Source organism: Corapipo altera, unplaced genomic scaffold, assembly GCF_003945725.1.
Source record: "Corapipo altera isolate COAL_440 unplaced genomic scaffold, ASM394572v1 268, whole genome shotgun sequence".
In the NCBI taxonomy this organism is placed as follows: Eukaryota; Metazoa; Chordata; class Aves; order Passeriformes; family Pipridae; genus Corapipo; species Corapipo altera.
The window spans coordinates 5,957,118-5,970,215 of record NW_020884901.1 but is presented as its reverse complement, the minus strand read 5'-3'; the positions used below and the strand labels follow the sequence as shown (position 1 = coordinate 5,970,215).

Here is a 13,098-nt window from a genome sequence, read left to right as displayed (position 1 = left end):
CTGAAAAAAGAGCACACTTAGTGCTTTCCTGTGAGCCCCCAGGGGAAGATGGAAGCAGGTTTCTGAACTCCATTTGAATGGCAGGAGTGGTGTCAGTCTGTTATAGCACAAGTGACTGGGCTCTCCAGCAGTGGGGGTGTGTACATACTGTATCTGTGTAAAATGCTGTATATTCTTTGAAGAGAGACTAAGCCTGTTGCAGTGTTCATGCCTGCTCCAGCTACTCATAAATCTGTATCATAACTAATAGGGGAAGGGTTGTGATTTAATACAGAGCATTATTGTAAATGGAATAAATCCTTATTGGGTGTTTAGTGCTGTGAAGGAGACAAGACCAGTGAAGGTCTGTGGTCTGTTGCAGAGGTGACTTAATCCTGTTACAAATTTGCTTTCTGAATAAACTTATTCAGAGGGGCACTGACTAGATGTATTTCTTCTGCACAGATCACCTTGAAATTAGGCCAGAAAAAGGTAAGTGAAGAATGAATTCTTTATTGGAAGCACCTGCCCTGACAGTAACAAGCTTTCATGAATGTTTTCTGTAGCCAGACTGCTGAGAGGTTTCTCTTGGCTAACATTTCACATCTAGACCCCAGCTTCAGATTAATTTTTTACCTTTTTTTCCTTCAGGAGCATTTCCCTGACCTCACCTTTGCTTGGAGTGAACCAAGAGCAGCAACTACTGTTCAGCTGCCACCCAACAGCTTTAAACTGGAGAAACTGCACTGGCTCTGCACCTCTGATTTGAGAAGAAATAGAAAAATGCTTCTTAAAGGCCACAAGCACCAAACAACAGGAAATAGCTGCTACACTGGAAGAAGGACACTTTGGATGAGGCTGGAGAGCAGGGGATAGGATTTATCCTGCCTGGGCAGGGTAGCTGGTATTCTCATCAGGACATACTTGACCCCTGACAATCAGATTAGAGGTTTCTAGTTTTGCAAAATAAGGCTCTGACTTGAATAAATAAAAAATATTTTTGAAGGCAAAACTATGTAACAGCCCTATGTGTAACACCAGGGATAGATGGATCAGGGTCCAGTGAGGGGGGAAAAAAAAGGAGGACAGGGTAGGGCAAGCAATACCTATAGATGGAACAATCAGGAAGGAATCACTAGAGATGGAGTCTATTCACTCAACCCACATCAGTGGCTACTATAAATAAAACCCTGAAGGAGCTTTTCAAGAAGCAATCTCTGTGCAAAACTCCCACCTTCTGTATGTCCCACCCCTGAAGCACCTCCACAAATTTTCTCCTACAAAGGGATTTACCTTCTGCACCTGACAAGCTGTTTCACTCTACTGCAGCTCCTGGACACCACTGTTGCTGCAGATCTTCTCCACCTTCCCTATTAGTGACAGCACCTGCTTGGCATGTACAGCTCGTTAAACTCTATGGGATGAAAAGATCAGGTTATAATCAAACACAGCTTGAAAATCACCCAGAGAAAGAGAGATGGTTTTATTCTAGTCGTGGAGACCTTCATTATACAGAAATGAGAGTTTATTTCATCCAATAAACAAGAGTGACAGGTAGATCACAAACTGCATCACAGCTACTACCAGCACTGAGACAGTTCACCCACAAGTCTGGGGTAATACAATAACCCAACTGCACACAGCAGAGAATTTAACAATCAGCTCAAAAACTCAACATTGGGATTTGGTTAACTTTTTGGATGTCTTTGTGTATATATATATGTATATAGATATTCTTTTCCTACTTGAGTATTTCCTAAAATTCACATGGAAGCACAAATGGCTTTAAACACCTGGACATATATAGATTTTTCATCTTATATATATATTTATAGATATTTATAACAGTAAAGATATGTTTCTCATTACTACAATATACTTGTTTAACTCCTTTAATCAGCTGGGAAGAAAAAAGAAAGAAAAAAAAAACAAACAAAAAAACCCCCCAAAAAACAGTTTCACTACAATCACATCTGATATGTGTGTGTCACAAATTACAAAGAAAACAAGCCATGTGTGAGATTCGAGTCAGACCATTCCAGGACAGAACAGCTAAGAGCAGGCAAAGAGTCTCAGAGGGAGCAGGACTACATGTCAAATGGTGGTTTTGGGCTCTCCGGGCGGGCGGGACTGGCCTTACCCGGCCGGCTGGAGGTTAAAGACAAGAAAAACAAAGAAAAAGGGAGAGGGAAGGAAAAGGAGGAGAAGTAGTAAAACAATAGTTAAAATACAGAAAGGAACTGGCATCAGAACAATAGAGGATCCACAACAGAAATTAAGAGCAATAGCACTGAAACGAGAGAACTTCAACGTGAATCAGGCCTGGAGGAAAGCCTGGAACACAGGTGGCTCATTCAGCTCTGGTAGAGACATGACATCTGAGATGTACGGGGTTGATATATTTTTTTAATTCTCAAGTATTTTTTTTTTTTTTTTAATACATGTAGCATGAAGAGTAAAAACCAAACCTTAAGATGAGTTGTGATCAACAACGGTTACAAGTTTCCCCAAACACGTACCATCCACATGCAAGAAAAAGGCTACGGAAGAAAGTCACCACAGTACCCCAAAAACACTGAAAGATGTGCTTATTCAAAGCAGAAATATTTTCAACAGAACATCACACAGCGAACTCCCTGAAACATTTGGCTGTCCGTGTGCAAGGGGGGAGCAGCGTGTCTATTCCCCTCGCCCTGCTGGGGTGTCAGGAAAGTCAGCCAAAAATGATGATGCAAGACAACTGCTGGCAGGAGCCAGTGTGTCCCCAGCAGGAATTCCCCAGCCCTGGGGAGCCGAGCAGGTCTGTGTGCTCCTGCACGCCAAGGTGTGTGCGCTATCTCAGACTTCACTCTAGCAGGACTAGATCCGTTCATTCCCCCCCTCCCTGCCTCACTTTGATAAAAGGTTGATTGCACTGTTCCCAACATGAAATTTTGCACCTTAGAAGTCAAACTAATACACAGGACATCTAATCTGTTCCTAACGGTGTCACGTGTTTCGACAGCGTGTGGGTTTTTTTTTTTCCCCTAAGTCACGCCTTCGTCTTAACTACAAGAAAAGAAAATAGCTACAGATCAGTCCTGGGTGCTACAACTAAGTGGTGCAGGCAGGACACTTATCCAGGCTAGACCAGGCAGATGGAATTACTGGATGGACAGCCACCACTTGGACTTAAGGGTGTCCCTGTGGCTGATCTCTCCAAGGAGCCTGTGTACTTCAGGGATCCATGCCACTGAATGAAGGCTACTCTACGCTCACAAAGCAATACAGGACGCACGAGCGAAGACGAAGAGCTCGATCACTAGTGTTTTTTACAACACACTGGGAAGGGGGTGGCGGGAGGCAGAGATGTGGGATGGATGAGAGGAGTGACTGTGGCTGAGGAAGGGAGGGTGGGATGGGGAAGCCGCCGGCACGGCGCTCGTCGCCAGCTGTCTACAGCCTCAAGTTATAAATCTAAGAGGGACGGTTCAGCCGGTCGGATTATGGTGGGTCGAGTAGGTGAGGCGGGGCCCCTTCTGCTGTGAAAAAGCAGGAAACAAAAACAAGAGATCACACACTGTGGTTAGCAGGGCAGTCGCAGTCACGGTCACACGTGGTGCTTCTCCACCTCGCCGGAGCCAGCAAGAGAATCTGACGTGAGGCACAAACTCCACACGGGAGATGCACCAGGCCTCACACTGGCCTTTCTGCATGGCATGGATCACCTGTAAAGCAATCCCCTGCACAGCCAGGTTTGCTTCCCCTCTGAAATTTGGAAGTGGAGAGATTTACTGCCAGCGAGTGCACTGGCTCCGGGATGAGTGTGGAGAAGCACAGACAACAGTGAGCTCCTGTACCAAGCACATGACGGTCACACAGCATGGATGGGGCCCTCTGAGACGTGCTGCTGGCAGAGGTTCTTGGCTGGTTTGGAGAAGCACCTTCTTCCCCCTGCCCTTGAGGCTACTGCAAGCCTGAGATTCCCTGTTCTGGCACAGGAGACTGATGTTGGATGTCAGGGCCAAGCTCACCATTTCAGTTTTCTAGTTCTGGCGCTCAGCAAATGCAGCTTCTACTTCAATAAAAGGAACTTTGGCTACTGCTACTCCCTTCTGTTCCAGCCCTTTTGCTGGTACTTCAGCTATGTAAATGGGCAGCAACTTAAGTGTTTGCCCTCTGTATGGATTAAGTGTTCTAGACTCTCCTTCCTGTAAGGGACTGGGGGCGGAAAAAAGCCATAACAAAAAATACAAGACAACACCCCTGCCATGTCTCTCAGCTCATTACTTCAAATTACTTATTTACTTCAGGCTCAGAATGCAGGCTTTAAGAAGTCTATAAATAAACATGTGTTCTGTAAGACAGCAAGTCCAATCTGTGGTTTTCCTTTAAAGTGTGTTCCCTGCAGTGTCTGCAAACTTGATGGTGTTTCATTAAAATGGACTAAATTGTTCAGTACCAAGCCAGAGTAGTTTTAAGGTCCAAACTGCCTGAAATGCAAAGAGAAAATCCAACAGCGTACAGACCAAATTGAAGGGAGCCCTTGCACTGATCATACAGGACCAGGTGTCCCAGAATTAAAGCCTCAATTCTACAATGACAAGCTTTAATTTAGATTACAGAGAATCAATTGACTGCTGGAAATGAAGGCTCTCCCCTGATACTGGGGCTGAGGGGAGAGAGGGAAGAGCAGCAGAGGAGGAGGATATTTGCACCAGTAGACAAGTCTTGTTTTGCACTGACTGCAAATCTATAATCACACTGGTACCAGAGGAGTTATACCCCTATAAATTGGGGCAAGTTCCATCATTTTAGCAAATTAACCAGAACAATTCTCCAGTCCTGTTTATTAAACCTCAGCAGAACCTATTGTTCCAGATCTATTAAGCCCCAGATCTCAAAACAATTACAACCACTTGTCCCTTGCCTTGGGAAATAATACATAAAAATAAAAAAGCTTCAGACAGTAAAGCCACTTTCAAATGTTATTTCCTTGACTGAAAATGTCAATGGGGACTGCAAGACCCCACTATCAGCATGGCAATCAAGTTACTGCTCCTGTACAGCAAATAACAATGGGATTGCTCTAACCCAGAAATTACAATCACCTTGGAAGGGTGCTGAAATAATACTATTGTCCAGAAGTAAAAATTGCAATGGGATGTTACAGCTGGGGGATCTGTGACCCTGAGCTTAATGACATGTGGGATCTGTGCATTATCTCTAAGGGTGCTCACAGTGTAAGTGCAGCCACATCAACCCTTTGATGGCTTTACTCTCACTGGAACAGCAACAGCACTTGAATTAAAACCTTACAGAACTTCAGCTCAAGCTTTAGTGAGATGCTGTTGCATCATCACACGTATTAGAAGGCATTTCTTGAGAAGGTTGAAGGACTGTTTGCATTTCAGGAGTTTGGACAGGCTGTGCTAAAAGCCTCTGTGGGTTTACGTGAAAAGGATGCTTGAAGTCACCAGATTATGTCATGTGTTCTGGCAAGAGTGGTCACTTGAAGTACAAGTAATTTGGAGGTAGATGGGCTGCTTTTTCATAATATACTAGGATTGATTTTTGCAGACACTTATTCCTCTCAGCACTCAAAGCATTTTAGAGGGAGGGGCTGTCAACTTTTTTAAATTTACAGGATTTGTTTCTCCTGAGGTTTTCTGGAGATGTTTGCAGAATCTGCCTGGTAAGGTTAGAAAAGGCTGAAAACTGTTTCCCAGCACTAAAAGGGACAGGGAAGTCTCTCGGGCAACATTTACCCCTGAAATGCTCCTTCACTCTGACTTCATTGCTAGTCAAGCCTTTTTCTATCATTGAAAAGTCACTTTCCTCTCTCAGGACAAGGAACAAAAGTTTTGCTCACAGGGAAGCCTGTGACTGTCTCCAGTATATGAAAAGGAAGATCTGAGTCCTGGCAGGAGCTAAGGAGATGAGTTACAGTGACTGTCACATTCTTTGAAGTCAGTCTTTCAGGGCCATACCCAGAGAGAACACTGAGCTAATCATGTCTAGGGACCATTGGGCTAATAGGGAGTTCTGCTGATAAGGATCTAACAGAGGTGGTAAAACATTACATTTATTCCCTTGGACTGCAAAAGGTTTTGGGTGTAATTTTTTGGGTTGGTTGTTTGGGGGATTTTTTTTGGCGTCATTTTGTTGTTTTTTTTTTTTTTAATTTTTATTTCCTTGGTGCTCTTTATGCCAGATCAAGAACAGAATGCCCCATAATGAGGTACAGACAACAGCAAGGCTCCTTCCCGAGGCTGTTCACCAGGATGCACATTTCCAGGGCTGTCAGGGATGCCTGCAGTAGGCAGAGTTTTGGAGGACACTGCTGATTGCTCCAACACCTCTGCAGTGTGTCATCAGTGAGGAGGGCTGAGGGATGACGTCCTCAAAGATGCCAATCATGAGCAATCACTGCATCAGTTTGATGTGATGTGGCAGCTCTCAGCTCTAACTGCAGTTCTGTGCAGCAGTAACAGACATCATCTACTGCAAGATGTGACCCTCCCTGCCCTGGAACAGGGGTTTGAACTTCTGCTTGTCCTATTAAGGCAGGATTTCAGCACATGCCTCTCGTCCCCAGTTCTCTCTGCCACAACCAGCAGCAAAGGGAGTCTGCAGGAGCTGCTGCTGCTCCACTCCTCTGTCACAAAACAGCCACAGAGAAAGGGAGAAGGAGCCCAAAAACCCCACATCTGCCTTGTTCTGCCTTCTGTACCCCTTGTCAATTAGGACTGGAGGTTCCCAAGGAAAAGACTCAGGTGAATTTGCTAATGTCCCTCTTCACACCCCTACTCAGCATTAACAGGGAGAGTTGTACACAGCACATACACACACCTGCCCCAGCACCCTGCACTGAACCAGTACAACCAGCAAAATGCAGGGAGAGAGAGGAAAGGAAAACAGGCAGGAGCTCAGGGCAGAGTGTTTGGGGGGGAGACAGATCATTAAACCCTTCCTGTTGCAGGGGCAGGAGACAGAGGAGAGAAGGCAGTTTGAATAGAAGCAGAAGAGTAACCTAGAAGGTAAAGGGTCAAGGGGAGAACAAGCAAAGGGAGTTCACTTCTAACTGATGATGGGACACAAGGATAACAGGGAACATTCAATGTCAGAGTTACCCTGCACTCAGACATGGAAGTCCTGATATTAATGACCCAAACTCCTCTTGACTTCCACAAGCACTAGGGACACAGGGAGGATGGGAGTACTTCTCCAGCCAGACACTAGAATATAAGAAGAGGAGTCTGAACTAACAGCTCCCCAAGCCTCTGTCTTGATCCTAACACAGCTGACAGACCAAATCACACCAGAGTTTATTCAGCTGATCTCCCAGTCAGTGTGGATATAAGCCAAATGAAAAACACAGAGTTTGGATGATGCCAGAGCTCATTTCCCCATCCCACCTCTCCTCTACCTAGAAGCAGAGAAAGGGCCCTCTGGTAACCTTAAATCAGGTACTGAGGCTTTCCCAGCTCCTGCAGCTCAAGCAGCTGCTCTGTCTCTGATCAGCCAGTTTTCCTGTTCAAGACTCCTCCCTTTATGAGATCCTGGCAGAGGTGGTTCATTGGACAAGGGACTCTGTTACTAACACAAGAACTGGGCAGCAGAGCTGAGCTGCAGAGTGATGGAGGGTGGGGACACAACGGCTCATGCATCGCAGGGGGAGTGCAGAACGTACCGTGGCTGCCAGTCCTCAGGGGTCACTGATAGTGATTCTGAAAGACAACACGAAATCAACATGGCAGTTCAGACAGGGCAAGGCAGAGGCCACACAGACTGTCAGGAAGGTGGAACACACACATGTGCTTGCACGGACACACATCCACACGTCCCCCTCCAGAACACAGCACGAGTGTGCACTGCTGGGTGGGACTGCACACAAACACACAGCCTCATCTCTGCACACATCCAGACCCAGTGGTGCACAGGGGTGTGTCAAAGCCCATCTATCTGTTCTCACACTCACCCACCAGATCCCTCACACACCCAGGATGACGTTCAGACCAGTGTTACACCTGTGTCAGCACCCACCAGCTGGGCACGGGTAGCTGGGCTTGTCTCTTCCTGAGGATTCCTATTTTCTGCCCACATTAAATGTTTGAGTTCAAACAAACAGCTCAGGAAAGGGAGATAACCTGCAGTCCACAGCACTACCCAAAAAGACATGAAGGTAAAAGCTTACATTTTGAAGGTCATAAATCATGAGATCAGCTACTCCAACCTCTTGAATAATTTGAGTCATACATCTGTGTGAAGTTATTGCTCAAAGTGATGCTGACCCCTCACATCCTTTTCCTTAGATGTACCAAAAAATAGAGAACTCATTAATGCCTTCAACACATTTTTTCAATGGTTTAGTCATTCTCACTTAAACTTTATTATTTCTCCTTCAAGCTTGCCTAAGCTCTTTCATCTACAGTTTTTACCAAACTGTTTTAAAACTGAAGAACCTAAATATCTGGAGGAATAATTTCACAGATTTCTTCCCCAGGTCAAATCCTGAATGCAGTCCTTCATTGCACACAGATAGGACCTTGGATGGTTTGTAACTTTCAACTCCCAAAATAATATATTTGGCAATAAGGACTTCCACAGCAGACTGAATAAATGCTAAGTACAGAGGCAGGATGGCAAGCCTTGCTTTAAGTGTCCTTAATTATATGTAGGAAAACCTCTCTGTGCAAAGAAAAAAAAATTGACCATGTGGTGTTTATATGTGAAGACATGTGTCTATACACTTATGTTCATGAGAAAGGAGCAGAGTGACACTTGTGTAAGTTGATCATTCATAAAATCAGATGCTCAAACCAGAGGAACAAAACTGCCTAACTTCTAGGCAGGCATCAGTGTGCACACAAAGTATACCCAGCCACCACCACGCACTTGAGTTCACAACACCAAACCCCACTGCAAAGCCCATTCATCCCACACAAGAGCTTTGTTCCACACACACTCACACACACTACACAGCCTGGTTAGTGAGGGAAAGATGGGTATTAAAAAAGCAACAGTGGAGATGGCATTCGTTCACCCATGGCAGAAGGACCCGAGTCCAAGTGCTAGCAGGGAACATTCTTATTCTATATACAGGAGAGGAAGAGAAAGAGTCCCTTGTCATTGGAAATTCTCCGTTCATCAGTGAACTCAAATGACAAGCTGGTATCAGGATCCGGAGGAGTCTATGAACAACTGGAAGAATCAGAGAGGGGGATCAGAGAATGAGCATCACACTTCAACAGCTTCTGGAATTACATTCTCAACTCCAGATCAGGGCAGTCAGTAGCATGCAATCCAACCTACCATCTCTCCTTCTAAACCAAGGGGTTGCTCAGTTAAGCATGAAACACTTCCCTCCTCTGCTCTAGTGCTGTGCCCTACCTTCCCCTAAACCCTTCTACCTCATGCAAAAGGCAGAAAAGCCATAAGCTATGACAGGTTTCTTCAAAAAAAAAAAAGGCCAATCAATTTGAGCCCATTTGGGGAATCCTATCACGATGGTCAGGTATATAGAATATTTTTCATGAGTGAAGAAATGAAACTGGGTGAAAGGAAGAAAATGGAGACAGAAAGAAGCATAAGTATACTGAAAACAAAGCCACAAAGAAATAGTACATGGAAAAGCAGGGTCACAAGAGCCAAAATCTACAGCAGAAGCATGCTGACATCCAAAGGTGCCACCACAGTCTCTGGGGCAACACTGAGGGATGTGGGGACACGTTACTGTGGGAGCTGCATCAAGGTGCATAGGAAGGACTGGGGCAGAGGCACCAAGAAAGTAAAATCATTTGCACACACCAGAGTCAGAAACTGGTCTATAAACCTCCCTGAACTCATCCACCTCTAGGCCAACTGCAGCCTGGCAGAGAACACCTCCCTCCAAACAGGCACCACGTATGAGCTGGGGCAAGATCAAATCCCCTCTGCCACACACCATCTCCACCCATTGACAGGCTGGGTGTTTCCACAAAAAATGGCAAGGTTTCAGACCTGTGCCACCAGCACCCCCTGGAGAGGTGTTTTCCACAGGGGAAGCGTTGCCTCTGGCATGCCACTGGGGAGTTCCTGGTTATGTTTGTTCTTTATATTACAATTACCTTCTCTTCCTCAAGGGAGACTAAGTACCCAACATAAAAGCATTCCTGGTTCCAGACTGCTTCCTAAGTCCTGTTCAGGAACACATGCTCAGCTGCACAGGGGATAATCCCTTATTACTATGTTGAAGTGTGTCTGAAGTAACCGAACAGGAAAGGAAATGAGTTTTCTAATGGGAAAGCAAAGCTGTGTGATTTGAACCCTCTAGACTGGAAAATGTTCCAGCTGATTACAGAAGCAACACAATTGCCTAAGACTTAATTTCCCTGCCAGTGATACTGTGACAGTCTCGTAGCCAAAAAGCAACTCAAGAGCTTTGATGAAGGTCTTCCAACTCACCTTGAAGAACTCTGGGCCAGGAGAAAAGGGGCAACTTCAGACTTTGGGAGCCCTACACAGAGGGGAATGTCACTTCAGTCCTGTGATTTATCTGGTGACCACAGGCATTGGTACAATTGCTTTAAAGCCCTCGGGTACAAGGTTCTCTCCCCCATTTTTACAGAGAGAAGCAGCTGCCCCTCTGTTTCTGAAAGCTGCCTTGGCATTGCCTTATCTGTACAATGAAATGTCAATAGAGAACAATGCTCCTGGCTCTGGATCCAATTGAAATATCCAAAGGCTGTACCCACACCATGCACTCCATTCTCCTCCCATGGCCCAGGCAGGCCAAGTGCTGCCAAGGCTCCTTCTCAAAACCAGAACATATCCCACCTGCGAGGAGCAGCATGCCAGGACTTACCTGGGAACACCAGGAGGAGCACGATTAGGCCGAGAAGGAACCTGAGGTGGGGGCCCAAAGGGATCAGGAGAGGCACCTGGCCTGGAGGGCACAGGGGGGGCACCACCCAGCGTGGACCCACCAGCAGGAGGTGGCCCAGGAGCTGGTCCGCGAGACCCAGGTCTGGCGGGCGGCACTGCCGGAGCTCTCCTCTGAGGAGTGGGGCTGGACGTGGGAGACCTGGAAAACAAGCAGAGGCATCCAACTGCAACAAGAGCCCTGGGATCCCCCTGCCCTGTCAGGTCCCCACATGCTGCCTTCAGTGTTCCCTCTTTAGTGTCACATCGCTTCTCCCCCTCCCACTTTGTCTCTCAAGGGCCCAGCCAGGCTCCAGGCTGCCTCCAAAGCTATGTCAACCCCATCCAACCTGAAGGTTTACAACGTTCCAACACCTCTGCGAAGACACAGCAGCCCTACACAGCCCTAGGAGCCTCCCAGCAGGAATACCCAGGGCTCTTCATCCACAGGGAGAAGAGGGGAAGAGGAGGACTCCCTGTCTCAGCAGGAGGCTCTGAAGAGGCGTCAGGCAGGGCTGCGGGGCTCTCCCCCTGAGCCTCAGGTACCTGCGTCCGGACGGTACGCTCTGCACCTGCAGCCAGGAGTCGTCCACCGGTGGGGGCATGGGGGTGCTGATGGTGCTGGTGTTGATGTCCCCGATGATGTTGAGGGCCTCCTTCAGGGCGTGGTACATGCGCAGCATCTCGTCGCGGCGCTGGGCCTGCTCCGCCGACTCCTCCATCAGCGTGTTTTGGTCCCCACACGAGTACAGGTTCGCCAGCAACTCCGAGTGGATGAAGTCCTTGGTCTGTAAACGAGCACAGAGAGGGAATCAGTTTCCACCATTTCCCCCTGAACACTCCTAACTAACTAATTCTGTCCCCACCTCTTCCTCCTTCCCGTTTTTCTTCATTCTTCCTCTCCCTCCCTATTTTTCCCCTCTCCCGTCTCTCTCTCCCCTGACCACAGTGTGATAAGTACATTGTTTATCATGAGGTGCATGATTGTCTTCGGCATGAGGTCTCTGATGGTTTTGTTGACAATTGCCATGTAGGAATCCACCAGGTTCCTGATCGTTTCCACTTGTCTCTCCAGCTGAGGGTCCATGGAGTGCATGAAACTGTCTCCTCCATTCTCCTCTGCCTCACTGGCCTGCAGAGAAAAGGAGAAACAGATTGGTTCTTCAAATGTAACACAGAATTAGCTTTTCATGAGAGCTGAGAGAAGAATAGAAGGGAACAGGCAGGAAGCACATGCAACAAATAAAGCTTATTTAAACTTACATTTTGAGCTGTGATTTTCAATTCACAGCTCAGTTTGTACAGACTTCTCCAGCTCAGATCTGAGGAGCTTTAACAATAAAGCTGCTCTTTTAGTAGAAAGTTATTAAACAAAGGTGAAAGGCAACAGGGACCCCTGACCAGCATCCACAGGTTATGGCTCTAGTGCATACTCAGAGCTGTGTTATTACTTTTACTGCTCACAGCTTCTTGAAAGGTTCTTCATCTGAGCTGGGTTTTCCATGGCCAGCTTCAGTTAAGACCAAAGAATCACTCCCCATAAATTAAGCCTCACAGGCTCTCTCACATGCTGCATCTTTATCCTCATTATACAAATGAGAAAACAGATACAGAGAAGTGAAGTAACCGCCCATCTCAGCTGACCACAATAACCTAGAAAACTGTCCTGATCACTTCAACTGTAAGTCCTGCACTGCAAATCACAATCAGCTTCTTTCACACCAAGCAGATGAATCTCTTCCTGTCTGCCTGAAACACACTGTTTATTCTGTAAGGCAAAACCTGGACTGTGCCGTTTGACAGCGAGCAGTCACCAAGGCCCATCCATCGGGGATCGATTTCAAAGCATCCAAGGGTGAACGACTGCTGCCTTCCTCAGTGTTTATTTAAAAACCCCCTTGATTGTATAATGAAATACCTTTGTTTTACACCACCCTAGTCTGAACGATCTGCAGCCACGTAGGAAATGGTTTCTCTTTTGTTTTGGGGACCAAAATATAAGAGAAAGGGCAAATCCTTTTGTTCATTTGAGCTTTTCCTGAGAAGATCTTACATAATGAAGGAATGCAAGGTCTCAGTGTGAAACAAAGTAAAGGAAGTGGATGTCAAGCAGGACAACTTAAAAAAAAAAAAAAAAGAGGGTAAAAAAACCCCCAAAAATAAGTTTGCACCAAGATTCAGAAGTCATACAAAAAGGGAGGAATAAAAAGAAAAAAGGAAAACTCAAACCAAGAACTG

The 13,098-nt window shown here is 46.3% G+C and overlaps 1 protein-coding gene across 16 annotated transcripts in view; it reads right to left on the bottom strand.

Moving 5' to 3' along the window:
* Nucleotides 1-1,442: 1,442 nt before the first annotated feature.
* Nucleotides 1,443-13,098, bottom strand: part of DNM1 (dynamin 1) — a 66,757-nt gene continuing 55,101 nt past the window's right edge. For 4 of the 16 annotated variants that reach the window (XM_027649835.1, XM_027649828.1, XM_027649834.1 and 1 more), the window contains 4 exons: nt 11,822-11,992; nt 11,407-11,648; nt 10,805-11,023; nt 2,400-3,500 (listed from right to left, as the gene is read on the bottom strand). In XM_027649835.1, coding sequence (XP_027505636.1) covers nt 3,428-3,500; nt 10,805-11,023; nt 11,407-11,648; nt 11,822-11,992 — 705 coding nt within the window. In that variant the 3' untranslated portion in view covers nt 2,400-3,427. Of the gene's footprint in view, nt 2,128-2,399; nt 3,501-7,651; nt 7,689-9,004; nt 9,163-10,404; nt 10,457-10,804; nt 11,024-11,406; nt 11,649-11,821; nt 11,993-13,098 lie in introns of those variants that run through there. The other 12 variants (XM_027649838.1, XM_027649836.1, XM_027649833.1 and 9 more) reach the window with 10 other exon arrangements.